Source organism: Pan paniscus, chromosome 3, assembly GCF_029289425.2.
Source record: "Pan paniscus chromosome 3, NHGRI_mPanPan1-v2.0_pri, whole genome shotgun sequence".
NCBI classification, from domain to species: domain Eukaryota; kingdom Metazoa; phylum Chordata; class Mammalia; order Primates; family Hominidae; genus Pan; species Pan paniscus.
In genome coordinates this window covers 51,486,905-51,514,162 of record NC_073252.2, presented here as the reverse complement: position 1 = coordinate 51,514,162, position 27,258 = coordinate 51,486,905, and the positions used below count along the sequence as shown (strand labels likewise).

The 27,258-nt window shown below is 40.4% G+C and overlaps 1 protein-coding gene across 1 annotated transcript in view; it reads left to right on the top strand.

The window, feature by feature from the left end:
* Window positions 1–1,424: 1,424 nt before the first annotated feature.
* Window positions 1,425–27,258, top strand: part of ANXA3 (annexin A3) — a 58,774-nt gene continuing 32,940 nt past the window's right edge. The window contains exons 1-3 of the mRNA XM_003832279.5: window positions 1,425–1,675; window positions 4,251–4,303; window positions 23,026–23,113. Of these exons, the coding sequence (XP_003832327.2) occupies window positions 4,289–4,303; window positions 23,026–23,113 (103 nt within the window). The 5' untranslated portion in view covers window positions 1,425–1,675; window positions 4,251–4,288. The remainder of the gene's footprint in view (window positions 1,676–4,250; window positions 4,304–23,025; window positions 23,114–27,258) is intronic.

Below are 27,258 nucleotides of genomic sequence, written 5' to 3'. Positions count from 1 at the left end.
GGCCTTTTAAGCATGACCATCTCTGCCTTCTCCATTGTAGCTCCTCTTAAACCAGTGGTTCTCGAACTTTAGGATGCATCAGAATCACTTGATGGAGCAGGGTTTCAGGGAATTTGCATTTCTAATGAGTTTCTAGGTCCCAGGACTCAGCCTTAAGGACCAAGACTGTTATCTCTTCAACTCACACTCAAGCAGCTCCAGCCATGCTTATCCTCTAAAAATCCTCTGTGCTCCACCTGTTCACCCTACCTCCTCTCAACTCCTAGAAACCAGTGATTTTTTTTACTGTCTCCATAGTGTTGCCTTTTCTGGAATGTCATATAGTTGGAATCATAGTGTGTAGCATTTTCAAATGGGCTTCTTTCTCTTAATAATATGCATTTAAGTTTCTTCCATGTGTTTTTATAGCTTGATAGCTAATTTCTTTTCAGTGCTGAATAAAATTCTATTGTATAGATGTATCACAGTTTATTTATCCATTCACCTACGAATTACATCTTGGTTGCTTCCGACTTTTGATACTTAGGAGTAAAGCTACTATAAACATCCATGTGCAGGTGTTTGTGGAGGTAAGTTTTCAAATCCTTCGGGTGAATACATAAGGGGCCCAGTGATGACTGAGTGCAAGCAATACTTTTTACTTATGTGGTCTCGGATAAATCACTTCACTTTTCTAAGACTCAGTTTTCTCTTCTGCAAATTGTGATAAAAATAGCACCTCCTAGAGTTCCCTTGAAGATAAAAGAGGTAAGGTATTCAAGCACTTCAATGCCTGATACTCAATACATGGTAACTTTTTCTACATCCTTCAGCACACAACTGCTCATAATTCCCTCATACGAGTAGGGCTTTAACCTTTTAGCCTCGATGATTTGTTTTGCTCTTCCAAATGCCTAGAATGCCCTTCCAGGTTACCGTCTCCCTGAGCCTTTGGTTGGAATCCTCATACCAGAGGGTCAACACGTTTAGTAGAGGAATTACTGAAATAATTGGGTTCCAAACACTAGCTCTGGCATTTACCTTCTGTGTAAATTGGCTGCAGTTACCCAACGTCTCTGTATCTCAATTTCCTCATCTATAAAATGGGGATAATAGTATCTACCTCATAGAGTTGTTGTCGGAGCCATTTTAATGGCAAAAACCGCAATTACTTTTGCACCGACCTAATAAATCCGCGCATATTCTTAAAGAAGTTAGAACAGTGCCTGGTACAAAGTAAATGCCAGATCAATGTTATTAATGTTAGGTGTCCGCCACCTATGCCACGCAGTGAGTTCCTTAGGTATAGGGACAGTCTAATCTCCGAATCCACACTGCCTAGAACAAAATAAGCATTGCAGTACATTTGAGAAAGTAAAGGTGTAGTGGAAACCGAGAGCGAAATGAGGGCGTAGGGAGAAAAGGGTGGGGAAGCTTAGAGACCGGTGAGGGAGCAGAGCTGGGGCGCCTGTGTACAGGGATAGAGCCCGGTGGCAGCAGGGCGCGGCTTCCCTTTCCCGGGGCCTGGGGCCGCAATCAGGTGGAGTCGAGAGGCCGGAGGAGGGGCAGGAGGAAGGGGTGCGGTCGCGATCCGGACCCGGAGCCAGCGCGGAGCACCTGCGCCCGGGGCTGACACCTTCGCTCGCAGTTTGTTCGCAGTTTACTCGCACACCAGTTTCCCCCACCGCGCTTTGGGGTAAGTTCAGCCTCCCGGCGCGTCCCCGCGAGCCTCGCCCACCGCCGCCTGCTGACGGGTGGCTTGGGGAGGTCGCGGCGCCTCGCCCAGTTCCCCCGCGAGTGCAGCTCGACCCTGGGCAGGGCTGGCGGCTGGCGCCCGCGCCCGGCCCCAACCCAGCTGCGTGGGTGGGGAGCTGGAGGGACCTCAGTCCCGCATTTCAGAGTCGAGGAGACTGGGCCCACGGCGGGGAAAGTGCCGTGCCATGGGAGGGTCACCCAGGTCTTGGTGGGGCCCAAGCTGATACTCAGCTGTCCTCGCTCCCTGAAAGCTTCGCTTATTACAGCTAGCAGCGTAAGGGATCCACTTAGCCATCTCGGCCTCCCCACTCCTAAAGGTCTAGGGGACAGAAAAAAGCTGGGAGTCGGAAGGTTCCTCGGGTCCCCGGCATGGCAGACGGGGCTGGCTCAGAGGTCTGCTCTGTGGACTTGGAATCGCACCCATCCTGTGAGCATCTTCTCCCCCTCACATAGGCAGTTTATTTTATTTTACTTATTTTTTTTAGAAGGTAGAAAAAAGTGGATTTGCATATTGAGGGTTGGAAGTTCAAGAAGTTTGCTTTTTCCTGAAAAGACTAACCGTTTTCTTTGCAACCGAATCCTATTGACTAGATATGAATCATTCCCTTGGTATTTGAGTCACCAGGTGGGAGATTTGGATACTTGATTGCAGATGACCATATATAGGAAATTATGCAGGTACTGGGAGGTTCTGGGTCGCTGGAGGCCCCTCTGGCTGCTGATAAGAAATTGCATAGCCCAGGCCGAATTCTTTCCAAGGATTTGTGTTCAGCACTGACAGCAAGACCCTGCCCTCCGGGAAAGATACATTTACTATGTTCATCAACATCATTTTTTAAAATGTAACTAATTAAAACGTTACTCCATGAAGATACCACCTTTGGTTTTCACGAAGACGGAAAACTTCAGACTGACCAGAAAGGGAATTTTTAAATGTAAAGAAAACCAGAATCTTGTTCCCAGAACTATGTGGTTGTGTAGAGAAACCTGTTTAGAAATAACCGTAGAGGAGGAAGTAAAAGGAAATGATGTAATCCCTTTCAGGAAAGGATATATTGAAATTCTGTTTAAGTCATTTGGCCTTCGCTGTGGAGTAATTCTTTACATCTTAAAAGTTAAATGATAGATTAGTAATAATTCTTAATAATTTTCCAGTTCTGCTGGATCAACGCATATTAAGTGTCAGATTTGGTCAGGTGTGGGCCAGGCAGCAGATTAAGGCAGAAACATGGGGGTTAGGTTCATACCTTTAGAGTCTAGCTGCCTGGATGCAGTAGGGGTCCACTCACTAGCTGTGTGACTGTGGGACATTACCATACCTCTCTGGGCTCCAGCTTCTTCATATGCAAAACGAAGATGTAATACCTAACTCACTGGATGATTGTGCGGCTTGTATTAAATCATTCATTTAATCAATAAGTTTTTTTTTTAATATCTACCGTGCACCAGTGCACACAGATTAGAAGAATCTCCAGCCCTGTGAAACTGACCTCGTTCAATGCTGGCAACACCCCCTTCTTCACTTTTTACAGATGAGGAAATTGAGGCCCAAAGAAATTGTGTTTAGCTTTAAGAGGCAAAATGAGAACTAATAATGCCTTGTTTTCACTGTACAGATGGTTTGACTTCTGATTTTTAGACTTCAAAATAGTTTATCTGGCTGTAACCCCTCATAAGTCAAAGAGCATGTATTTAGAGAGATGCAGTATTAGACTCTAACTGGAGAGTTGACTGCCCTAGGCTACAGAGAGCCTGAAAAAACCAAGGTGAAATATTTCCAGAGACTAATAGTGTAATTTCCCATTGAACTTTGCTCTGGGGGTGTCAGGGAATTTTTAGAATATTTTGTTCCCAGGAAGGGTGGGAGCAACTTGCATTTCTAAATCAACCCTGGAGATATGCCAGCATGTTTGAATAATATCTGTTTAAGAAAAATGTGTCTGGCTTCCCAATCAAAGAACTGTCCCTTTCACCTCTGCACCCCACCAAGGACTGGACCACCTCCTCAAAGAGCAGACGTGTCTTTATAACAGACTGTAGGCTTGGAGCCTTGTAAAATGTACATGAAGTTTCACAATCAAGCACAAGGAATCCAACTGAAGGCAGCTAAACTTTGTGTTGATTTGGTGAGGAGGAGCAAAATCCTGTGTTTTTGTTGTTATTGATCCCCGTAGTGGTAGCCTGTCAGTAGTCAGCAGAGTTCTCCTGAACTTTAAATAAGTCAAAAATTGGCTTTTCAGGAAGTATATTTGTAAGCATCTTAAGTACAAAGATTTTTTTCTGTCTCTTGTCTTGAAGTCCTCACAGGTCTAGCACAGTCCCTTGCATATGGTAGATGCTCAGTAAATGTTTGTTTAGCAGATGGGATACCCAATGTCAGATATATCCTCTTCCTGAGAAGGTTTTTCTGTGAATGTTGACATCTGTTTTCTGGATTCAAGATTAAGGGTTGGACTGAGATTATTGTGTCCTGAATCACATATTGATACCATTTACTAATTGTTTTCTTTTAATAGATTAGTGTGATCTCAGCTCAAGGCAAAGGTGGGATATCATGGCATCTATCTGGGTAAGTAAAAATTAAGCCTTCACAACACAGTAACATATATGAGTCAAACCAAAACACAGAAGGTCAAGATAGCAAGGAAAATTTTAGGAAAGTTTTTAAGTTTATCTGGCAAAATTAACATGCTAGAAAAGCCAGAGGATGTCAAAAATAATAAAATATTTTTAAAAATGCATTGTAAAGTTACATAGTTAAAATAATTTATGATGACACCAAAGCGGAAAGGTCAAAATCAGATAATAAATTTAGTATGTAATTTGGGAATTTATTATATGAAAAAGATGACATATCAGAGAAGAGATGGATTATTCAATAAATGTTAGGAAAACTTCTAGCTGTTTGGGGAAAAAGTAAATCTGTATTCCTTTTTCTCCTTACAATAAAATAACTTCCATGTGGATAAAATACAGAAATGAAGAAGATGAAATATGAATGGGCCGGGTGTGGTGGCTCACACCTGTAATCCTAGCACTTTGGGAGGCCGAGGTGGGTGGATCACCTAAAGCCAGGAGTTTGAGACCAGCCTGGCCAACATGGTGAAACCCTGTCTCTACTAGAAATACAAAAATAGCCCGGTGCGATGGCAGATGCCTGTAATCCCAGCTACTCAGGAGGCTGAGGCAGGAGAATCACCTGAACCTGGGAGGCAGAGGTTGCAGTGAGCTGAGATCATGCCACTGCACTCCAGCCTGGGAGACAGAGTGAGACTCCATCTCAAAAAAATAGAAAAAGAGAAAGAAATATGAATGGATTGAAGAATAATCTTGGAGTGGGGAAGGTGCTTACAACTGTGATACAAAACCCAACGCCTAAAAGAAAAATATTGATCTATTTTAACTACGTACAAGTTTATAACTATGACAGCCAACAATCCCATTGGTAGAGGCAGAAGACAGCTGGCAGGGAAAAAATATTTGCAGCACATTAGACAGAAGACTTATTTCCTTAACATACAAATAACTTGAATAAATTGGTTTAAAAAATGAACTTGACAGAAAAAGTTGTAAGGGACATAAACAGGACATAAAAAGAATTATAAATGTCCAATAACATCAGAAGGTGCTACAAGGTTGGACACAGTGGCTCACACCTATAATCCCAGCATTTTGGGAGGCCAAGGTGGGAGGATCATTTGAGCCCAGAAGTTCGAGACCAGCATGGGTAATATGGCAAGACCCAGTCTCTTAAAAAAAAAAAAAACTTTAAAAATTAGCTGAACATGATGGGGCGTACCCATGGTCCTAGCTACTCGGGAGGCTCAGGTGGGAAGATCGCTTAAGCCCAAGAGGTGGAGGCTGCAGTGAGCCATGTTCATGCCACTGTACTCCAGCTTGGGTGACAGAGTGAAACCCTATCTATTAAAAAAAAAAAAATCCTGCATCTCAGAATTGAAGAAAACATAAATATCATGATAAGAAACACTTTTCTACTTAAGAGATTGGTGAAGGTTAAAAAAAAAAAAAGTAATGTAGAGGATGTGGCAAGGTGATATTTTTATTCTCTCTTCATGGGAGAGTAAATTTGGTACACTTTTGGATAGTATTTTGGCAATATCTCTCAGTCCTTAAATGCACATGTCCTTTAAACCCAGTAATTCCACTTGTGGGTATGTATCTTATAGATAAACTTGCATAAGGTTGAAAAAATAGGGGCCCAAGTACATTTGTTTGTATTAATGAAAACAAACATGCAGACAGCATAAATGTCCATCGATAGGGTAGGAATAAGTAAATTACTCATTTATAACTTACAGGAATTTTTATGTGATCATTAAAATGAATGGGAAAAAAGTGGATCAGCTGTATGTGAATTGACATTAAAAAAGTCCCAAGATGTAATACTTTAAAAAATCAACTTATAGAATAATATGTACAGAGGGATTCTGTTTAAAAGAAAGAACAAAGAAAATAAAAAATTTACAGAAAGACTATTACATCAAAACTTTGTGGAAAGGTGGAATTGTGAGAAAGGACTTTTACTTTTCAATATATCACCTTCTGTACTGTTTGATTTTTTTTTTAATCATGAGCATACATTATATTTTATAAGTAAGGGGGAGGGCAAGTTTAAAGAAAAGCCTGTGCAGAGATGTGACCATCCCTTGGCCTGGCGTATGGATGGAAGGTGTGCTGTTGGAAGGCTTTGTTTGGCCCAAGTTACTCCCTTCTCACTGGCTAGGAGGCTAATCTCTCATCTTTCATCTGAAATCCCTGCTGCTTTTATGAACATATCATAGAATCAGATGAAAAAAGCATCTCTCCAAAATGCTGGTGTTAAAAAAAAAAAGTCACCCTCTGGCCCTCGCCCATGAGTAAATTGACATGGAATTATTTGGGCAGGCTCTCCTGCTGACACCTTCAAAGGCGTGGCATATTTCTGAAGGGCTAGGAGAGACCCAAGTGCGTGTGATCAAGGGTGTATTCATTTCCTATTGCAGCTGTGACAAATTATCATAAATTTAGCAATTTAAAACAACATCCATTTATTATCTCACAGTTCTATATGTTAGAAGCCTGAAATGGGTCACACAGCACTAAAATGAAGGCGTTGTTGGGACTGCGTTCCTTTCTGGAGACTTTGGGAAGAATCCTCTTCCAAGCCCTTTTAGGTTGTTGGTAGAATTTAGTTCCTTGTAGTCGTCGAATTGAGTTCTTAGTGCTTGCTGGCTGCCAGCAAAAGCTGTCTTTGGCTCCTGGAGGTCTCTGCCTGTCCTTGTATGTGGCCCCTGCATCTCAGAACCAGCAATGATGCATCAAATCTTTCTTATGCTTGGAATCTCTTTGGCTTTTCTTTCTGGGGGATCTCTTTTCTGCCATTCTCTTCTCCCTCCAGCTGAAGACATTTCTCTGCTTTTAAGGGCGCGTGTGATTAAATTGGGCCCACCTGGATAACACGGGCTAATCCCTGTGTTTTAAGGTCTGAAACCTTAATTATGTTTGCAAAGTCTCTTTCATCATGAAACACAATACATTGACAATTCCCAAGGATTATGGTGTATACATTTTAGGAGGCTGTTGTTCTGCCTACCACAGGGGCTAGGAGTATGGCTACATCAGGGATGGTAGCATTTGGCATCAGATAGCAGGAAAGAGGTGGGGAGAGGCCAAAAACAGGAGGCTAACCTGAGCCTGGAGGGCAAACCCTCACATGGAGAAAGAGGCCCTAGCCAAAGAAGGGCTCCTACTGTCTCTGGGTTTTTCTTTCTTTTTTTTTTTTCCTGTTTACCTCCTCTCCCTCAATTAAAGAACTAATACTTATGAGTGAGATCTCAGAGAGCAAACATTAAGAACAACTCAGAACTGCTATGGAAAACAAGATAGCAATTCTCCAAAAAATTAAAACTAGAACTACCACTGCTCCAGCAATCCCATTTCTGGGTATATATCCAAAGGAAATGAAAGCAGGATCTTAAAGAAAGGTATCTATACACCCATGTTCACTGCAGTACTTTTTACAATAGCCAAGAGGTAGAAGCAGCCCAGTTTCCATTGACAGAAGAATGAATAAACAAAATGCGGTACACACACACAATGGAATATTATTCAGTCTTTTAAAAACACATGTTGTGTGACAGGAAGAAAACCCTGTCACATGCTACTATATGGGTGAGCCTTGAGCCCAGTATGTTAAGTGAAAAAGCCAGTCCCAAAGAGACAAAATACTGTATGATTTCATTGATAAGAGGTATCCAAAGCAGTCAAATTCATAGGAACAGAAGGAGACTGGTCGTTAGGAATGAATAAGGAAAGAGAAAAAGAGGAGTTGTTTAATGTGTAGAGTTTCAGTTCTGAAAGATGAAAAAGTTCTGAAGATGTTTCAAAACAATGTGAATATTCTAACCACTACTGAACTATACACTTAGAAATGGTTAAGATGGTAAAAACCCTCAGATTTCCAATTGTAAACATTCTTATCACAAAGTTTTATGTGTTCTTTTTTCCTCTCTGCCACACAAAACCACATACACACTCAAACATAAATAAGCAATCAAGTCATTGCATTTCTACAAAACTGTATACGTGATTATGTGTATGATTAGTTTATTACAGTGGTATGATCAAGGGAGAAGCCATTAGTTGCAATTTCAATGCATTACCATTGAAGATGAAAGAATGGCTGGTTTCTTAGGTCTTTTATATTCTATCTAGGAGTGTTGCAACCCTACCATTGTTTCAGATGAATCAACAATCTGTGTTGCATTAGTATTTCCTTTGTTTGCAAATTTTGAATATCTCTGTTCAGACATATGTTCTACCACTTCACCCTTGATGAAAGGGCCTGATATCTTATTGGTTTATACTCCTTGGACTTAGAGTCCCTTGTCATATGTTGCCTGTAGGTCCATAGCAAGCACTCAGGAAGCCCACAAATTAGAATGTCTTACAATGTGACTTTTTATTAAGCTACCACAGCAGTATTTTTTCTGCGTACCTTCTGTTATACAATGCTGGCTTTCTTATGTAAATACTCTGAGCTCTTTCCTCCTTGATCAATTCCTAACTTACATTTACAGAATAATAATAAATGTAATTCCTATTAGTTTGAACTCTCAAATTAGAATTTTTATTATGGTACTAGAATTTTTCTTTCTTTATTTCTTTATTTTTTTTGACAGAGCTTCACTGTCATTCAGGCTGGAGTGCAGTGGTGCAATCACGGCTTGCTGCAGCCTCAACCTCCTGGGCTCAAGCGATCCTACTGCCTCAGTCTCCCGAGTAGCTGGGACCACAGGCATGCCCCCACCATGCCCAGCTAATTTTTAAATTTTTTTTGTAGAGATGGGAATTCACTGTGTTGCCCAGGCTGGTCTTGAACTCCTGAGCTCAGCTGATCCACCCACATTGGCCTTCGGAAGTGTTGGAATTACAGGTGTGAGCCACCATACCCAGTGGTGCTAGAATTTTTTTAAATTAACTCACAATCATTGTAATCACCATGAACTGTTATTAACATCCTAACTTGGGATACATTCTCCTTTCACCACTCTAAACTCTAATTTACAAAATGAGGAAAGGGAATATAGAGCTACTCTGCAACCAAGGGATAAGAGAAGTTTTATAAAAATATATTACCTAAATACAATGCCTACTAACTTTGTTTTGAAGTTCATCCAAAACAGTTAAACAATTAAAGCAGCAAGTACCTAGTGCGACAGGCTCTGCTGGGAGCAGAATGAAAACAGTCTAACCAAAATTGTAATTCTCCCTTTCAGAACTCCCTAATCATTTAAAAGGTAGGCTCTTGCGCAAATTGCTTAGTCTTTGTCTACTTCAGTTTCCTCATCTATAAGACAGGTAGGGTAATAGTGCTTATCTCATCTACGGTTTGTAAGCATTAAGCCAGTTCATGTAAAATGTATTAGCAGTGCCTGGCATGGAGTGAGCACTCAATAAATGTTAGTTTTAATCAGCATGATTTCAATATATTAATTTTATTCTAAAATGTATTTCTTGCCAAATAATATCGCTGCAACTGTTTTTGTAGAGGGGCTTCTGCCTATTTCCTGGGCCTGATTTTATTACACATCAATAGCCCCCTCTCCCCATTGGAATGGTTCTTTCAGCCATCTAAAAGAGATGTCACGTCCTCAATCAGATTCCTTCTGACCACTCTTGTTTTCAATATTTTATAATATTTTAAACACATATATATTTCTAAAGACATAAAATACTCCCTTTCCACTCCTAGTGGGCATACTGGAATACAGTTCTGACACTAACTACCCAGCATTAGCGTCAGATTCCACAGGATTAAGGGTTCAGTCCTCCGCAAAACTGCCCTCACTTCAGATGTCAGTTCAAGTGTCAGGAATCACCTGCACTTCTGGCCAACTGGCTATAAATTTAGGAGTTTTCATGACCCTCTGAAATTAAAGAATTCCCCAGAATGATTCACAGAACTCACTGAAAGTGCTATCCTTATTAATGCAAGTTTATTATGAGGGATACACATGGGCAAGCTCCGGAAGGGTCCTGGACCCAGAGCCTCCATGCCCTCTCCCTCTGGCATCAGGGCACCTCACCCTCCTTTGTGTCAGTGTGTTCAATAACCAGGAAGCTCCTCTGAGCCTCAGTGTCCAGAACTGTAATTGGAGTTCCATTATGTAGGCACAAATGATTGATTAAATTATTTGTTACATGATTGAACTCAATCTCCAGCCCCTCTTTCCTCCTCAGAGGTCTGGCTGACCAGAGTTGCAACCCTGTGATCACAGGGCTAATCTTTCTGGAGACCAGCCATCATTCTAAGGCTATCTAAGGGTCTGCCATGAGTCACCCCAATTGCATCACAAAGTCACTCCTATCATTCAGGAAATTCCAAGGGTTTTTGAAGCTCTATGCCAAGAACCAGTGCAAAGACCAGATACATTCCTAATTATACTACGCATCTATAACTCACATTAAGGCACACAGTTTCCAATATATATTCTTTTATTTTTGACTAACATTATATTAAAAATAAATAAAGTTATATTAATACCAATGGCCCTGGCTATTTATGTTGATCAGAAGCTCTGATTGTTAGATATATTTTTCATATATGGGAAAAATAGGAAAATGAATTAATGTTTGGTAATAAATATAGATTAGCAAGGCAGAATCATTCAAAACATGGGATCCATATAGAAGATACTGAAAAAGGGATCCACGGTGGTAGAAATGTTGGGAAAGGCTGCCAGGATGGACCCTTGCAGATAGGAAAAGCTAATCTATGATCAAGTGTTCATGGTGAGAGAAGGCACAGCCCCCTTCCCTCCCGAACCCTTCCTCTCTGGTGGGAACAAGATTGGTGCAGTTTGACATATGAGGACACAGTCATCTCATTTCCACTGTTAACCCAGAGGAATGGCAGTAGTGGTAGAGGCTCTTAGGAAAGGTGCAATGTGCTAACATGAGAGAGAAATTTGGGAAGATAATGCCTTTCAAATTCTGTCCCATGGAAGACACCAGCCCTGGGCATTTGGATGCTGTTTTTCCTGGGTTCAAAGAGTTTGTGAGTGTCCTGTCCAGTTTCATACTTCTTGCTTTGACACAGACATCCCATTAGACCTTTCTTTCCTGATGTGATTGCTCTTCTTTGCTATGCAAATTTAAAACGTGTGAGGAGAAACCTGTGTTCATGCATGTGAATATGCTGAACTCCTCCTCTGGTCTCCCTCCCATCTACCACATCCAGGAATGGAAGATCAAGCTTTGTGACTATTTTCACTGAAAGAGACTTTTCACATCCCAAGCAGAACAGGCATCTTTCCTGGTTAGGTGCTGTTCAAGTCTGCTGTGTGTTTTAAACCATGTTCCCTGAAGCTGCTTTAGGTAAATATTGGCATTCAGACAGGCACACAAATGGTCTTTTGCAGAAAGTTGATTTAAAACAGGTTAGACCTGGATTTCAAATCAAAACATTTAAGCTTTGTTTTGGGACAAAGCCTGGAAAGTTTCTCATCTGAGTGAGAACAGAGAGGCTTCCTAGGAATGAGTGGAATGAACACTAAAAAGCTGTTCTTTGCCATTCTCTGATGTTAGCCCAACTGTGAAGGAGGGAGGGTCCCTCTTTTATATTTAATCATGATAAAACTATAGTATGCAAAGCTAATGTTTAACCATTGGAAAAGCCTGGTAAATCAGAGGTAAAGAGGAAAATAAAAAGCTCTAGATCAGAGAGGAAGGAATGTAAAGTGGAGAAGGTATGATTTGTTCTCTTGGAAGTCTATTTTTTTGGTGGATGTAAAGCAGTTAGAAAAAAAAGAAGTATATAGAGTACTGAGCAATAAAATGAATACACAGGTCTCACATGAATGAATTATAGGAGAATAAATCAAAAGAGGAGAAAATTCTCAAGTCTATCCCTTCATTATCAGATCTTTACTTCTTTCATTTGTAACTCTTTGTGTTTGATTCAGTACCTCACATAGGTTCTGGAGGCATGTTTAAATAGGAGTAGTGACAGCCCCATGTGAACAGGGTTTAAGAAAGGTGAAGATCGCATTTGTAGAATTTTTACCATATGGCATGGAGCTCTGAAAAGTCTGACAGTGGCATTTGAGAATTATTGAAATAAACAGGATGTAGAACAAGAAAGCATTTTTAATTCATTTATTCACTCAACTAATATTTACTATCTTTTATATGCCAGATATTGGCTCTGGCAACACAGCAGAGAAAGAGAAATAAAAAGGATGGCACCTACATTTTATTAGGGAAGACAGACAATAAATGAAGAAATAAATGTACAGTATAAAAAGACAGTTTTAAGTGCTCTGGGGAAAAGTAAAGGTGGATAATAAATATGATGGGGGGTGTGATTTTCTGCTCAGATATAGGAGGAGAAGTCAACGTGGCATGAGACGGTGAGCTGAGAGAATATCTCGGGAAAGAGCAGCCAGGCAGACGGAATGACAAGTGTAAGCCCTGAGGCAGATGGGCAAGACACATTTGAATGCAACAGGAAGAGTCCCACGAAGCAATAACAGGGATACAAGATTACAAGGGGATTGGGGGAGGTATTACAATTCTCTTTTATGATACTTTAGTATCCTCCAAGGGCCACAGAGAGTCCCAAGAAGTCTTCACATGGACTGTTCAAGGAGTTTCCATTCTCTAGGTTTACTTTACATTAGGAAGCATTCTTAAATTTGCTGCAACTTCTTGTTGGGATTATCGCTTTTTAAAAAAATTCATAAATAACCCATAAAATAATGCATTTACCATCATGTCCGGTAGACATCATTTACCTTGGCCATTTATGTAAGAAGTATTCTGCCCAGAATATTACAAACAGGAGACATCCCTGATCCCAGTCCCTCACAGGTTTCTCATCCTCATAGGAGTGAGGTGGATAGAGTAAGTGTCCCCAAATCCTGCAAAGCTAGTGCTGTGGTCTAAATGTCTGTGTCGTTCCCCCTCCCCCACCAACCTGCCCCTTATTCATAGGTTGAAATCCCGACCTTCAGGATGATTGGGAGATGGGATCTCTGGGGGGTGATTAGGTTAGGTGGGGATTATTGCCTTTTTAAAAGAGGTCTGAGGGAGCTTGGTCACGTCTTCTGCCATGTGAGAACACAGCCAGAAGGTGCCGTATGTGAACCATAAAGTGGACCTTCACTAGACACCGAATCTGCTGGCACCTTGATCTTGGAATTTTAGCCTCCAGAATTGTGAGAAATAAATTTTTATTATTTATAAGACACCCAGTTTATGGTATTTTGTTATATCAGCCTGGAATGCTAAGACAGACAGCCACCGTTCTCTAGCCAAGGGCCATTTAAGAAGATGTGGATTCTGCACTTCAGTGATCCAAATTCCCTATATTTCTCCATATATCCAGGAAGATAGAAATTCTCTATATATTCCTGTTAGATTGCAGGACCCTTAGACAGGGACGTCTCCCACAGAAGTTACACATGCACAGGGCTGAGTATGTGGCCAGAATAGCCATGTTAGTCTTCAACTCTTTGTGACCCTTGGCCAAGAGAATTTGGTCAAGAACTCTTAACTAGGTTAAGCACTTTACTTTGATTGTAGAACAAAGAGATAATCTACACATACTGGTTCTAGATGACTCAAAAGAAGATTAATACAAATTATTTATAATCTGCTTTAAACAAATACATGAAAATTATTCTGAGAAAGATGTTCGTGTTAATAAAGTCTCTGGGGAGGCCCAGTGTTTCAAGCTCAATCCAGATAGTTGGGTTTGCTACCTTTGTCAGAGAAACCCTGAGCACTTGGAGAGACAGGAAGGAAGATATAACAGAATCACCAGACACAGTCATGCATTTCATGTCTCCAGTGTACTAGAAAACACTCAGCTTCTGAAGTATCTCCCAAATCTCCCAGAATACAATAGGAACTTTGATTTCTAGACTATTGATACTTGAAGGAAGCAACTCATCGGGCAGCCAAACATCTAGTGTAGAGCTTGGAGAAAGTCCACACTGTGAGATGTCATTGTCTTGCTTTCATATTCTTACTTAGCAAACTAATTCACAGTTACGTATTAAGCCCCTATCTGGGGACTGAGCACTGGGCTCCCAGCTGGATAAATAGGAATGAGTGAAACAAATGTCTCTGCCTTCTGGAATTTTATTTTAGAGGGGGTGGAGAGACAGATATAAACAGCGAGAGGTATTACTCAATGCTGAGTGCCCTAACAATGGAGAGGTGGCTGAGATGCAGAATAACAGTAGAAGACCTACTCAGATCAAGAGCCAAAGAAGGTCTGTTAGAGAAGATGGTCTTTAAGGAGAGGACTGAAGGTAAAAATCATTCCAGATAGAGAGAACAACACAAACCAAGGCATTAAGGTGGGAAAGAGTTCATTGTATACCAGCTTGACTTTCAAAGAACTGAAGTGTGGGAACTCTACCTCTCATCTGGAGAGAGTGGCTCCAGATAAGAGTCATGAAGGTGGTTGCGCCAAACCATGCAGGGCCCTATGGACCAGTGTAAGGAGTTTGGACTCTATTCAGTGTGAAATAGGGGAGTGACAAGATCTGACTTAGATTTTTTTTTTTTTTTTTTTGAGATGGAGTCTCACTCTGTTGCCCAGACCAGAGTGCAGTAGCACGATCTCAGCTCACTACAACCTCTGCCTCCTGGGTTCAAGTGATTCTCCTGCCCCAGCCTCCTGAGTAGCTGGGATTACAGGCACCTGCCACCACGCCTGGTTAAATTTTGTATTTTTAGTAGAGGCAGAGTTTCATCATATTGGCCAGGCTGGTCTCAAACTCCTGACCTCAGGTGATCCATCCCAAAGCACAGAGATTACAGGTGTGTGTCACCCCACCTGGCCTGACTTAGATCTTTAACAGATCCCTTGGCTGCTATGTGGGAAATGGCTGGAGATGGGAAGTAGGAAGTAGAGAGGGACATGACTCAGATGTTCAAGTACGGGAGAGCGATGATTGTGAGTTGGACAAGAGCAGGAGCAAAGAACCTTGGGAGGAGTGCCCATGCGATTATCTTCTTAAAATAATCTCAGCAGGCCTTGCTGATAGATGGAATTCAGAGGGAAATGCAGGTGAAGGAATCAAAGGGGACTCCCAGGTTTCTGGTGGCTGATGGTTGCTCCTTTTACAGGGATGGGGAAGGTTGAGGAAACTGAGCAAATTGGCGATGAGCACAGAAACTGGAGCCAGATTGCCTAGGTTCAAATCCTGGCTGTGCCACAAACTACCTATGTGACCTTGGCGAGTGTCTTAACCGCTCTGGACCCTCTTTTTTCTCCTCTATAAAATCACGGTATTAATTGTACCTACCTCATAGGGTGGTTTTGAGGATTAAATGATCAGGTATATGTAAAATACAAGTAAGTACTATGTAAGTGTCAGAAGGGGGAAGAAATAGCTTGGGAGGAAACAATGAGTTGATATAGGAGATAATCAAAACAAATACATGGAGGAGACATTGAATATACAAGACCAGTGCTCAGAACTGAAGTCTGGGCTAGAGCTATAATGTGGGATTTGTCTGTATACAGAAGAGGGAGTGGAAGAAATAACCCACAGCAGGATTAGAGGGAAAGAAAAGAGAGAGCCACTTTCCACTTTAGAATTGCGTACTTTATAGAGGTCAGACAAAGGTGAGTGCATCCTGGAGAGGCGGGAAGAAACCTAGGAGGTGAGGCACAGGAGCCAATGGAAGGCAGGCTAGCTGTGAGTGACACACGCTCCAAGGGGTCAAGGCTTCTTATTATAACTCATGTGTCATGGAAAATACAACATCAATGGCTTGTTTGTCCCTGTCTTCCCTGATTTCTGAATCACATTCATCTTTCTACTCCATCCCACACCCTCCTCTGTTCTCACATTCCAGTCCTCTTGCTCTGACACTGCCCCGATGATGAAATCACTGTATTTAAAAAAGAAAAGCTGAACTATTGACAATAGCAAAAATATGGAATAAACCTAAGGTTTATCAACAGAGGATTGAATTAAGAAAATGAATGTAGAATACTATACTATACTATACTATACTATACTATACTATACTATACTATACTATACTATAGAATACTACTCAGCCACTCAGCCACAAAAAAAAAATAAAATAAAATCATGTCTTTTACAGGAACATGAATGGAACTGGAGGCCATTATCCTGAGTGAAATAACTCAGAAGCAGAAAGTCAAATACCACTTATAAGTGGGAGCTAAACAATGGGTACACATTGATATAGAGAACAGAATAATAGAGATTGAACACTTCAAAAGGTGGGAGGGTGGGAGGGGCTAAGGGCTGAAAATTACCTATTGAGCACAGGGCTCACTAGTCGGGTGACGGGTACACTAATAAAAGCCAAGACTTCACCACTATGCACCATCTGCATGTAAGAAATCTGCACTTGTACCCCCTAAATATTTTTAAGAAATTTAAAAAAGAAAAGCTGAAAAGCATGAATATTTTTTCTTTGAGTGAGCCCAAGAACAAATATAAACTTTTTCTTCAGAACTTTGGACACATTATGAACAAAGCCATGTTGTCAGCCTGGCATATCTCAGGCATCCCAGCATCTGCCAGTCTTGCCTGCTGTGGATGTTCAGCACCGCCTACTCCTTACTGCCCTGTGGGCTGCAGAGCATGCCTACGGTGGTGGTGGGAGGCTTCTGTTTGTGCATCATCTTCCATAGGCACAGTGATCATTGCCAGCCAGTGGGACTCCTTCTAGGTGAGGAGGCTCTTAGGCGAGGCCCCTAGGATTTGCCCTGTAGGAACCGCTTGGTTACCAGTATTTTTCTCTGGCCTTTACCTGCTGTATTAGTTTCCTAGGGCTGCTGTAATAAAGTACCACAAGCTGCTGGTTTCGAATGACATGAATATATTATCTCACAGTTCTGGAGGCCAGAAGTCTAAAATCAAGGTGTGGGCAGGGCCGTCCTCCCTCTGAAAGCTGTAGGGGAGTCCTTCTTAGCCTCTTCCTGGTTTCTAGTGGTTTACTGGTATAGGGGAGTAACAGTAATCCCCATAGGTTCTTAGTTGGAAAGCACCTTTGTTACAAAAGACAGATTGACAAGAGAAAACCAGACAGAAGTTTATTAACATGTGTATTTTGAGTATACATGGAGACACCAAGAGAATGAGTAGTTTTCAGAGGTGGCTTTGAATTTCAGCTTATATAGCATCTTCAACAAAGAATAGTAAATTTTTGGTAACAAGACAATAGAAAAGGACCTTTGAATCTCTGTGGGCAGCAACTTGCAGGTGGGGCAGTGAAGAAAGGCAAATAACTTGCAGATAAAGGTTAGTTAGTACAGCTTGCTAATATAAATTCTTCTAATACCGTTGTCAGGATGATAAGGGTCTTAAACTATCTTCAGTCTTTAACCTTTGTTCTCCCTGGTAGTCAGGAGGGCAGAATACCTTTTGTCTTCATAAATCTTTGTCCTGCTTTTAGGCAAATGGAGGAAAGATATCTCTTGAGTATCTGTTTCTTCTTGTCTTCAACAATCCTTCATGTTTTGAAGAGGCACATTCTGGTCTCATACTGGCAGCTCGCAGCTGCGTAACTCCAGTCTCTGCCTTCACCATCACATCACATTCTTTCTGTATGTCTCTGCCTTTACATGGCTGTCTTATAAGGATACCAGTGGTATTGGATTGGGGGCCTGCCACTGTGACCTCATCTTAATTAATTACATCTGCAATAACCTGGTCTCCAAGTAAGGCCACCTTCTGTGGTACTGTGGGTTAGGACTTTAAGGTATTTTTTTGGGGAGACACAATTCAACCCATAACACCTGCCTCACTTGACTGCATTTTATTTCAGGGCTGTTTACAGTAAACTTTCTTTGGTTTTGAAAAATGCTTTTTACTGGAAAAATTGAACAGGAAGTCTTAACAATTTCCAAGTTTGATTGCTTTATTTTTTGTAATCTACTCCATTTTTCCTTGTATCATAAAGCTTCATGACCCAACATAGCATCTTGACATTGAGCAGAGAGCCATCGTTTCTCCCCGGCTCTTTGAGAGCTCCTTGTCCTGGAGTTTTATCTGGAGCTTTGATTTGATGCCTCAATTTTTGGATGTGGCCTTTATAGGGCTTTCTGAAGTGATGAGTGATCTGGCTTCACCGCATCTTCAAAATGTCCCTGCAGCAACTGCTATTCTTGCTCTGTAGCATTTGGCTTTAAATATGTTTCATATCAACAGGGTTGGCACCTTCTGTTTTTCTCTTCCACTCATCCTTCTGAATGTAAATGTTTAACTTCTTGCAAACCCAGTACACTTTGCATAAAGAAATAGGTACAACTGTCTTTTGTGAGTCAAAAACAGACTGGCCTCTCCCAGGGGCAATAGCAAACATCTCCCTAGGCCCAGCTTGGCCAAGCAGTGGCTTCAAGGTGTCATGTGCTAAGGCTGACCTCCGAAGGATGATTTTAGAAGATCAAGGGAGATTATATTGTCTTGAAAAAGATGGTTTAAATGAGATGAAGGCTAGTCTAGTTTAGGAGCAAAGACTGTTGGAACAGACCACTTACTGGCTGTGGGAACTTAGACAAGTTACTTAATCATCAGTTTCATCATCTGTGAAAAGGATTTATTATATCTACCTTATAAGTTTATTGCAAGGATTGAATAAGCAAATGCAGGAAACGCGCTTAGCACAGTACTTGGCACATAGTGATTAGCAGCAATTGTTCTTAGTATAAAGAGCTCCTGTTACTTTCCCCCTTTATCTAGACATTCTTTGCTTTAATTTGTTTTCCAACTGGCTTCAGCAGCATTTTTCTTTTGAAGGCATCTGAAGGTCAAGTTTCAGAAAAGGAAAGCAACTAAATGTGTTTAAATGTGTGGATGGAAATCTGATCAAAGACATTTTTTTTTTTAAATAGACTTTGCCAAGTATTCAGGTGATGTTCTACGCTAGCACTGACTATGTTAGGACACTAGGGTTACTGGAAATAAACTCAGCCAAGTATTGATTAGTAATAGAAATGTCAAGGAATTAAGCTTGCAGTGGAGCAGGCAATGCAAGCAGTCTTGTTTGGCTGTAAAAATGCCGACATTCCTGAAACGATGAGCTCATCATTAAATTCTTCATCTTCCACACCCATAAGAGAATTCATGGCTTGTTTGCTCATTTTTGCTTTGGTTTTCTAGACAGCTAAGAAGGAAATAAAGCAGTGCTTCTTAAACTTTATTGTGTACTAGAATCACCTGGAAGGTTTGTTAAATCGCAGATTCTGCATCCTGGCCGGGCAGTTGTTGGTTCAGGAACACTGGGGTTGGGCCTGAGAATTTGCATTTCTGTCACATTCCCGGGTGATGCTGATGCAGCTGCTTCAGGAACCACACTTTGAGAACCACTAAGATGAACTCCCCCGAGGCATTGTGATGTGACATAGAGCAGGGGGCATTTTAGTCATAAGGTGATGGGTTTGAGTCCTGGGGCTGTCCTTATTAGCAGAGCTCTTTTAAGCAAATAATCTCTGTGAGACTGGGTTTCTTCCATTTTCAATTAGAAATAATAAAATTCACCTCATGAAGGCCCTTGTAAGAGTTAAATGTTTGTAAATCACTTTGTTCATGTATTAGTTTTAAAAGATTTCATTAATCTTTGATTGTAAGATTATTTTGTAAGTCATGTAATATTTCTGAATGATTTGGGCAACCAAGTCTATCAAATGAATAATGCCATTCATTTAAATAATGGAAGCAGTTTTAAATATTTCACTAAAATTCCACTTCAGAATTCCCAAGCCCTTTTTCAAGCTGGGGTGTGTGTATGTGTACTTTCTTCCCCCCTTGTAATTAAACAAGTTATTCCTCCCCCATTTAATTCTTGCTAAGTACTAAATTGCATAATAAATTGGGAATTTCCTCCTTCTCTAATTCTGTGCATTGGCATTTTAGCATATTTTGATGTGTAAGTGGTAAAGGCCAGTGAAAAGTTCACAGCTGGAGTGCAAACCCTGAGTTTTCATGATGCATGAACAACTGGGATCTGACCACAATTTTGTCTTTTTATATTTAGAATCAGCCATGTCAATATCTGCATGGCACAGAATCACCTGGGAGCTTCTTACACATGTAGAATTTAGCACCCCATCTCTAAAACATATGATTCAGTATATAGAAGGTGGGTCCTGGTCATATACATTTAAAGTATCACTCCAGGTGGTACAGAGACTGCACTTCATGAAACACCAGGAATGGTCTGGAATAGTCTAGTTTGCTTTTAAATTCAACCTCTGCCTGCAACTAGCTGTGTAGACTTGATCAAATTCTCTGGTCTTCTTAAATCTTGGTGCTGTTTATGTGAAATTGCTCACTCTCATTTATTGGGGCTGTTATGCAGATTATAATTAACATATATAAAGTGCCTAGCATGTAAAGTGTGCTGGGCATGAAGCATTCAAACAATCTAACATTGGGGTAGTTCTTTTACAATGCCAGACACTGGAAGGTGGACAGATAAGATCAACACAAAAGTTCCTAGGTGGATAGAAGTGAAATGAAGCCAGTTGGCTCTGTGAATCCATAAAATATTTATCAAGCCTTGGAGAAAGAGAATTCATCAAAAATTATATTAAAGTGACTAATTTCTTTTCTTTCTTTCTTTCTTTCTTTTTTTTTGTGAGACACGGTCTCACTCTGTCACCTAGACTACAGTGCAGTGACACAATCACAGCTCACTGCAGCCTTGACCTTCTGGGCTCAAGTGGTCCTCCCACCTCAGCCTCTCAAGTAGCTGGGACCACACCTGCACACCACCACACCTGGTAATTTTTTAATATTTTGTAGAGACAGGGTCTTACTGTGTTGCCCAGGCTGGCCCTGAACTCCTGGGCTCAAATGATCCTCTGTCTTTGGCCCCCGAAAGACCTGGGAGTACAAGAGTGAGCCACCATGCCCAGACTAAAGTGACTGGTTTGTTACAGGTATCTTCAGGTCAGGAACATTCACAACTAGTTTCTAACTTGCAATTATTTTCTAGGTTCTAAAGTTCTTATTTTAGATGCTATAAGATTAAACAGTGTTTGAGTGTATTGAAATCAATTATTCAATCTAATCTAATGAATCAGCAGACTATCATATTTTACTGTGCCAGAACACTAATTTTCCATTCACTTTAATGTGACAGATAATGTCCTTTCATGAAAATATTAAACCCTTCAAGAGAGCCAAAATGAACCCATGTTAATACAAGACAACAGAGCCAATACTATTCAGTAACAGGATAGAAAAATGCTGTTTAAAAGGAAATATTATTACTGTAAAGACAGATTTTTATTCAAGAAGTTAGGAACTACCACATAAATCTACATTTACTTTGATTTTTCTCAACATCTTTGTGGCTGTCCTTCTTTAGTCTCATAAGCAATTTTAAAATATTTTTTCTGTATTATGGTCTTTCCCAGCTTACTGACATGCTTCTAATTTACATGCTTAAAATTAGTAGTGTGGCATTTTTTACTTCCTTGCAATTCCTGAAGATCTATGATGTCAGTAGAGCTTTTAGAAGGTCTTCTAATTGCACATTCATTAAACAAAGCTTAAGAACAGACAGTCTTAAGGGGGTTTTCATTTATGGATCATTTAGTCTGGGATTCCCCAAGGACAATGGTCAACACTAATTAAAACATCTTGAAGTCTGTAAACCACAGTTACTTCTGTGCGAGATGCCATGATGAGCTTTGAATTATCACTTGAAAAATTAGAAGATTTAGGAAATTTCAGCTTTCTTGTTGCTCTCCTGCAAATGCTACTTTAAAACAAATTTTCTTCAGTGTCACCAAGATTAACACAACTGACTGCTCTGGAGAACCAATGTTTCATATTTGTAATTTGTTACACAAAAGAAAAAGAGGACTCCTGAGATATGGGGTAGATATCATATTCCCTGTGTCTGGGGGGTAGACCATCACTTGAACTGTAACTGCCAGATGGGTTCTTCCTGCTCACTGCGCAGACAAAATCAGTCCACTGAGACCATCGCATTGCAGTAAAGAAAAAGTTTAATTGATGCCAGGCTAGCCACACCATGTGGGAGACAGAGTTATTACTCAAATCAATCTCCCTGAAGGCTCAAAAGTTAGGGGTTTTTCAAGGTTAAAATGGAGGGCAGGGGGCTAGGGAAGGGGCATGCTGATTGGTTGGAGATGTAATTATAGGGGTATAGAAAACAGTCCTTGTAGGCTGAGTCTGCTTCTAAGTGGGGGCCACCAAAGGAGTTGCTGGTCTGGGTGGGGCTGTCCAGTAGTCAGAAATGCAAAAGCCTAAAAGACTTCTCAAAAGGCCAACTGTAGGTTCTATAATAGTGATGCTATCTGCAAGAGTAATTGGGGAGGTTGCAAATATTGTGACCTCCAGAATAATGGCAGGTAATTATGTAACTATGCCTACATCTTAGTAAAATTCAGGCCCCTCTCATCCTCCTAACTTGGTAGACTTTCATTAATTTTACAAGAGTAGTTTAGCTTTTGGGAAGAGCTAGTATCATTTAAACTATAAACTAAATTCCTCCTGAAGTTAGTTTGCCCCACACCCAGGAATGAGCAAAGACAGCCAGCCTGTGAGGCTAGAAGCAAGATGGAGTCAACCATGTCAGATTTCTCTTACTGTCATAATTTTCCAAAGGCAATTTCAGAGCCACTCCTGAAGTGGTGGGAAGGTGTGCGAATTATGGGTTTGTCATATGCCTCTCATATGCATGAAGGAATATGCATATGTAATACAAGAAAGATGTCATTTTGAACCAATGGGACTTTCAAATATTTCCTTCTAGGTTGGACACCGAGGAACAGTAAGAGATTATCCAGACTTTAGCCCATCAGTGGATGCTGAAGCTATTCAGAAAGCAATCAAAGGAATTGGTGAGTGATATTTTACAATTCCTTTCTTAATGTTGAAGCAAATCAGGCAAGTTACAATCTCAAAGTTCAGTTTGCTCAGATTGGCTTACTCAATTTGATAAATTGTCAGGAATTTTCTAAAATTGTGAAACAATGAGGAAATATATACAGAACCCAGTTTTATTAAATCTTAACATTTATCATATTTACTTAATATTAAAAATTACCACTGATACTAGTGGTCTAGGGGAGATCCCCAAATGCCGGAGGAATCTCAACCCTGGCTGGTATCCAGACTCTTGACACCATCTAGAGAAGAAATTCAAGGATGGGTCAAAAAATACCGAAAACACAGAGATTTATTGCAAAGTGAAAAATACACACTCAGGAAAGGGGAGTGTGAGTGTACTCAAGAGACAGTCGTGCACAAGGGGGTTTGGGGCTGTTGCCTTTATGGGTTTCTTTAACCAAGGGTTGGAATAGTCATGAAGATTCTGGGAAAAAGGTGATTTCTTGGAACTGTAGTGCCACCCCTTTTTACACCAAATGTTGGTGTTTCCAGAACTGCCATGGCACTGGTGGGTGTGTGATTGAGTATGCTAATTAGCATATAATGAGATCCTAGGAGAATCCTAGGTCAAATCCAGCACCATGTTGTGTCCAGTGGGTCTTAGCCAGCTTGATCCACACTATGGGTTTTCAGGGTCATATCAGCCCCTAGTTTCTGCAGCTATTTCAACAGTTTCCCTTTGCTAGTCATGTGAAACTGCTGCCTGGAATTTTCTGTTCTCCTGTGACCATCCTGTATTAGTCCTATCTAACCACCACCACCACTGCCACCAACAACAATAATAATTATCATAATAAATCATTACAAATATGGCCCCCTTGGTTGGGCATGGTGGCTCATGCCTCTGATCCCAGCACTTTGGGAGGGGGAGGCAGGAGGATCACTAGAGCCCAGGAGTTCAACACCAGCCTGGCAATATAAGGAGGGCCCTTCTCTACAAAAAAACTCAAAAAATTAGCTGGGCTTAGTGGCTTGGGCTTGTGATCACAGCTACTTGGGAGGCTGAGGTAGGGGGATACTTTGAGCCAGGGAGGTTGAGGCTGCCCTGAGCTGTGATTGTGCCACTGCACTCCAGCCTGGATGACAGAGTGAGAGTCTATTTCAAAAACAAAACAACAACAACAAAAAAACCCAATACAATCCCATCAGTTCTTCCTGGATTTCACTCTTGCCCCTTTCCCTAGAGATAAACACCATCCCAAATTAGAGTTCATTCCCATGAAACTTTTAATACCATAACTACATATACATGTACATATTGTTATGCATGGTCTCAAACAGCATAAAATGAAATCATACTGTATACATTCTTCTGCAATATGTTTTTGTCTCTTAACATTATGTTTTTGGGATTTATCCATGTTGATATGGTGAGCTCTAGTGCATTAATTTTAACTGCATGGTAGTCTATTGCATCACTATATCAGAAGATGGGAATATTGATGGAACATTTAAATTGCCTACAATTCTTTTATATTGCAATATAAAAATGCTGCAATGAATATTCCTCTTATGTCTCATTGTGCATATTTGCTAGCATTTCTCTAGAATATGACAAGAACTGGAATTTCCACATTGATGGGGATGCTTCTCTTCAAATCAACTAGAAATTTTGCCATACTGCTCTCTGAAATGAATGCAGAAATTAGCATTCCTTTCAGCAATGTACAAGACTTCCTTTTGCTCCATATTCTCACCAACACTTGCTATAGTAAGACTATTCCATTTTTCTAATTAAGTGTGTCTAAACAGTATCTTATACTGCATGTGTGTTTGTTTCCTGTCTCTACTCCAATGACTGATGGAGTTAAGCATCCTCACTTGTACATCTGCTTCCACTTTCATATGTCAATAAAATATAAAATATATTTTATCTATTTTTTTCAGTTGGTTTGTCTTCTTTATGATTGGCAAGAGTTTTTTTATAATTCCTCAATACAGACTTTTTAAAAAATATTACAAGCCATGAAAATATTTCCTATAAGTTTACGGTTTTTTTTTTTAACATTGGTGACATGGTTTGGCCCTGTGTCCCCACCCAAATCTCATCTTGTAGCTTCCATAATTCCCACGTGTTGTGGGAGGGACCTGGTGGGAGATGATTGAATCATGGGGACAGGTCTTTCCCGTGCTGTTCTCATGATAGTGAATAAGTCTCACAAGATCTGATGGCTTTATAAGGTGGAGTTTCCCTGCACAAGCTCTCTCCTTGCCTGCCACCATCCACGTAAGATGTGACTTGCTCCTCCTTCCCTTCCACCATGATTGTGAGGCTTCCCCAGCCACATGGAACTGTGAGTTCTCCATTAAAGAGTTCCTTCATAAATTGCCCAGTCTAGGGTATGTCTTTATCAACAACGTGAAATGGATTAATACAATTGGTTACAGTAATTTTTATTGCATAGAAGTTTTAAATTTTAGTGAAATCAAGTTTACCAATATTTTTGTCCAGGATTTATGTTTATTGAATCTTTTCTATAATGAAGTCATAAAGATAGATATTCTCCTACTTTTTTTTCAAAGTTTTGAAATTTTATTTTTCGTATTATGATCTTAAATCTACATGGAATTAGTGTTCATGGATGGTATTTAAAGGTGTCTCATTTTATTCTATTTCATGTGGACATTTAATTGTCCCAGAACAATGTATTGAAGAGCTCTTCCTTTTCACACTGATTTGTACATAATATCACCTCTGTTTTATGCTTCCCTATTTTTCTCTTCTCTGTTATGCTTCATTTATCTATTTGGCCCTCCCAACACCACATTGTCACAATTATTAGGATTTTATAATGACACTAAATATCTACTGGGCAAGGTCTTTCTTGGCTCTTTGCCCTCCTCTATGAATTTTAAAATCAGCTTGTCAAATTCCATAAATATATTAGAACTTTATATCAATATAATATTATGTTTTTTCTGCCTGTTTGAGGTTTATTTTTTTCCATTTTTCAATGTAAGTTATTTCTTCATTTATCTCTTGATTTCCCTATTTTTTTTTTTTAAGAGAGAAAGGCTTGCTCTGTCACCTAGGCTCGAATGCAGTGATATGATCATAGCCCACTGCAGCCTCAAACTCCTGGGCTCAAGGGATCCTATGGCCTCAGCCTCTGGTGTTGCTAGGACTACAGGTGCTCATCACAATGTGTACCTAATTTTTAAATTTTCTGTAGTGACAGGGTCTTGCTATGTTGCCCACGCTAGTCTTGGACTCCTGGGCTCAAGTAATCCTTCTGCCTTGTCCTCCCAAAGTCCTGGGATTATAGATGTGAGTCACTGCACCCAGCCTGATTGCCCTATTTATATCTAGTGTTGAATAGACTGTTTCATGAGGTTAATAGTCTTTAAATTCTGTCACCTCTTTTTAAACATTATGTTTCTTCATGAATTTGCACTTTGGCTTACAGGCCTTCTTTAAGAAGGAGGTTATTGTTTATGAGCACCACTTCTGATAGGTTCTGAGTTCAGAATGAGGTATCATAATGGTGTTTGCATTAGGGATAGGTCAGACACAGTCTCTGAACCTGAGGCATCTTGGCTTAGTTTTTGATCTTGAGCATGTTTAAAAATAAGAGATGAGAAACTGCCAGGCATACAAACTACACATAACTGCAGGTAGTTTGGTATAGCTGTAGTCTAGGTGCATAGGTTATAGAGATGCAGAGAGGGGGTAGAAAATGAGAACAAAGACATAAGGCAGGAGAGATCATAATGAGCTGACATATGAGCTAAGGGGCTTAAACTTCATCCTGAAGATTACAAAGAGCCATTAGAATTTTAGCCAAGGGGATGACATGATCAGATTGTATTTTTAAACATTTACTTAGGCAGTAGTTTACAGGAATAATTATATGGGGGTCACATTAGGAGGTGATTTAGGTTATCCAGGTAAAATATGATAAGGACACAGGGGCAGAGGGCATGCAGAGGAGACGACAAATTTAAGAGATGCAGATAATTGCTATAATATAGAGAATACGATAAAGAAAGTAATCTGAGATGATTCCCAGGATTTTTGCCTGGATGACTATATCCATAGTTGTGGATGAGGGAACATAGAAAGAAAGACAAGTCGGAGAGGAAATACAATAAATTC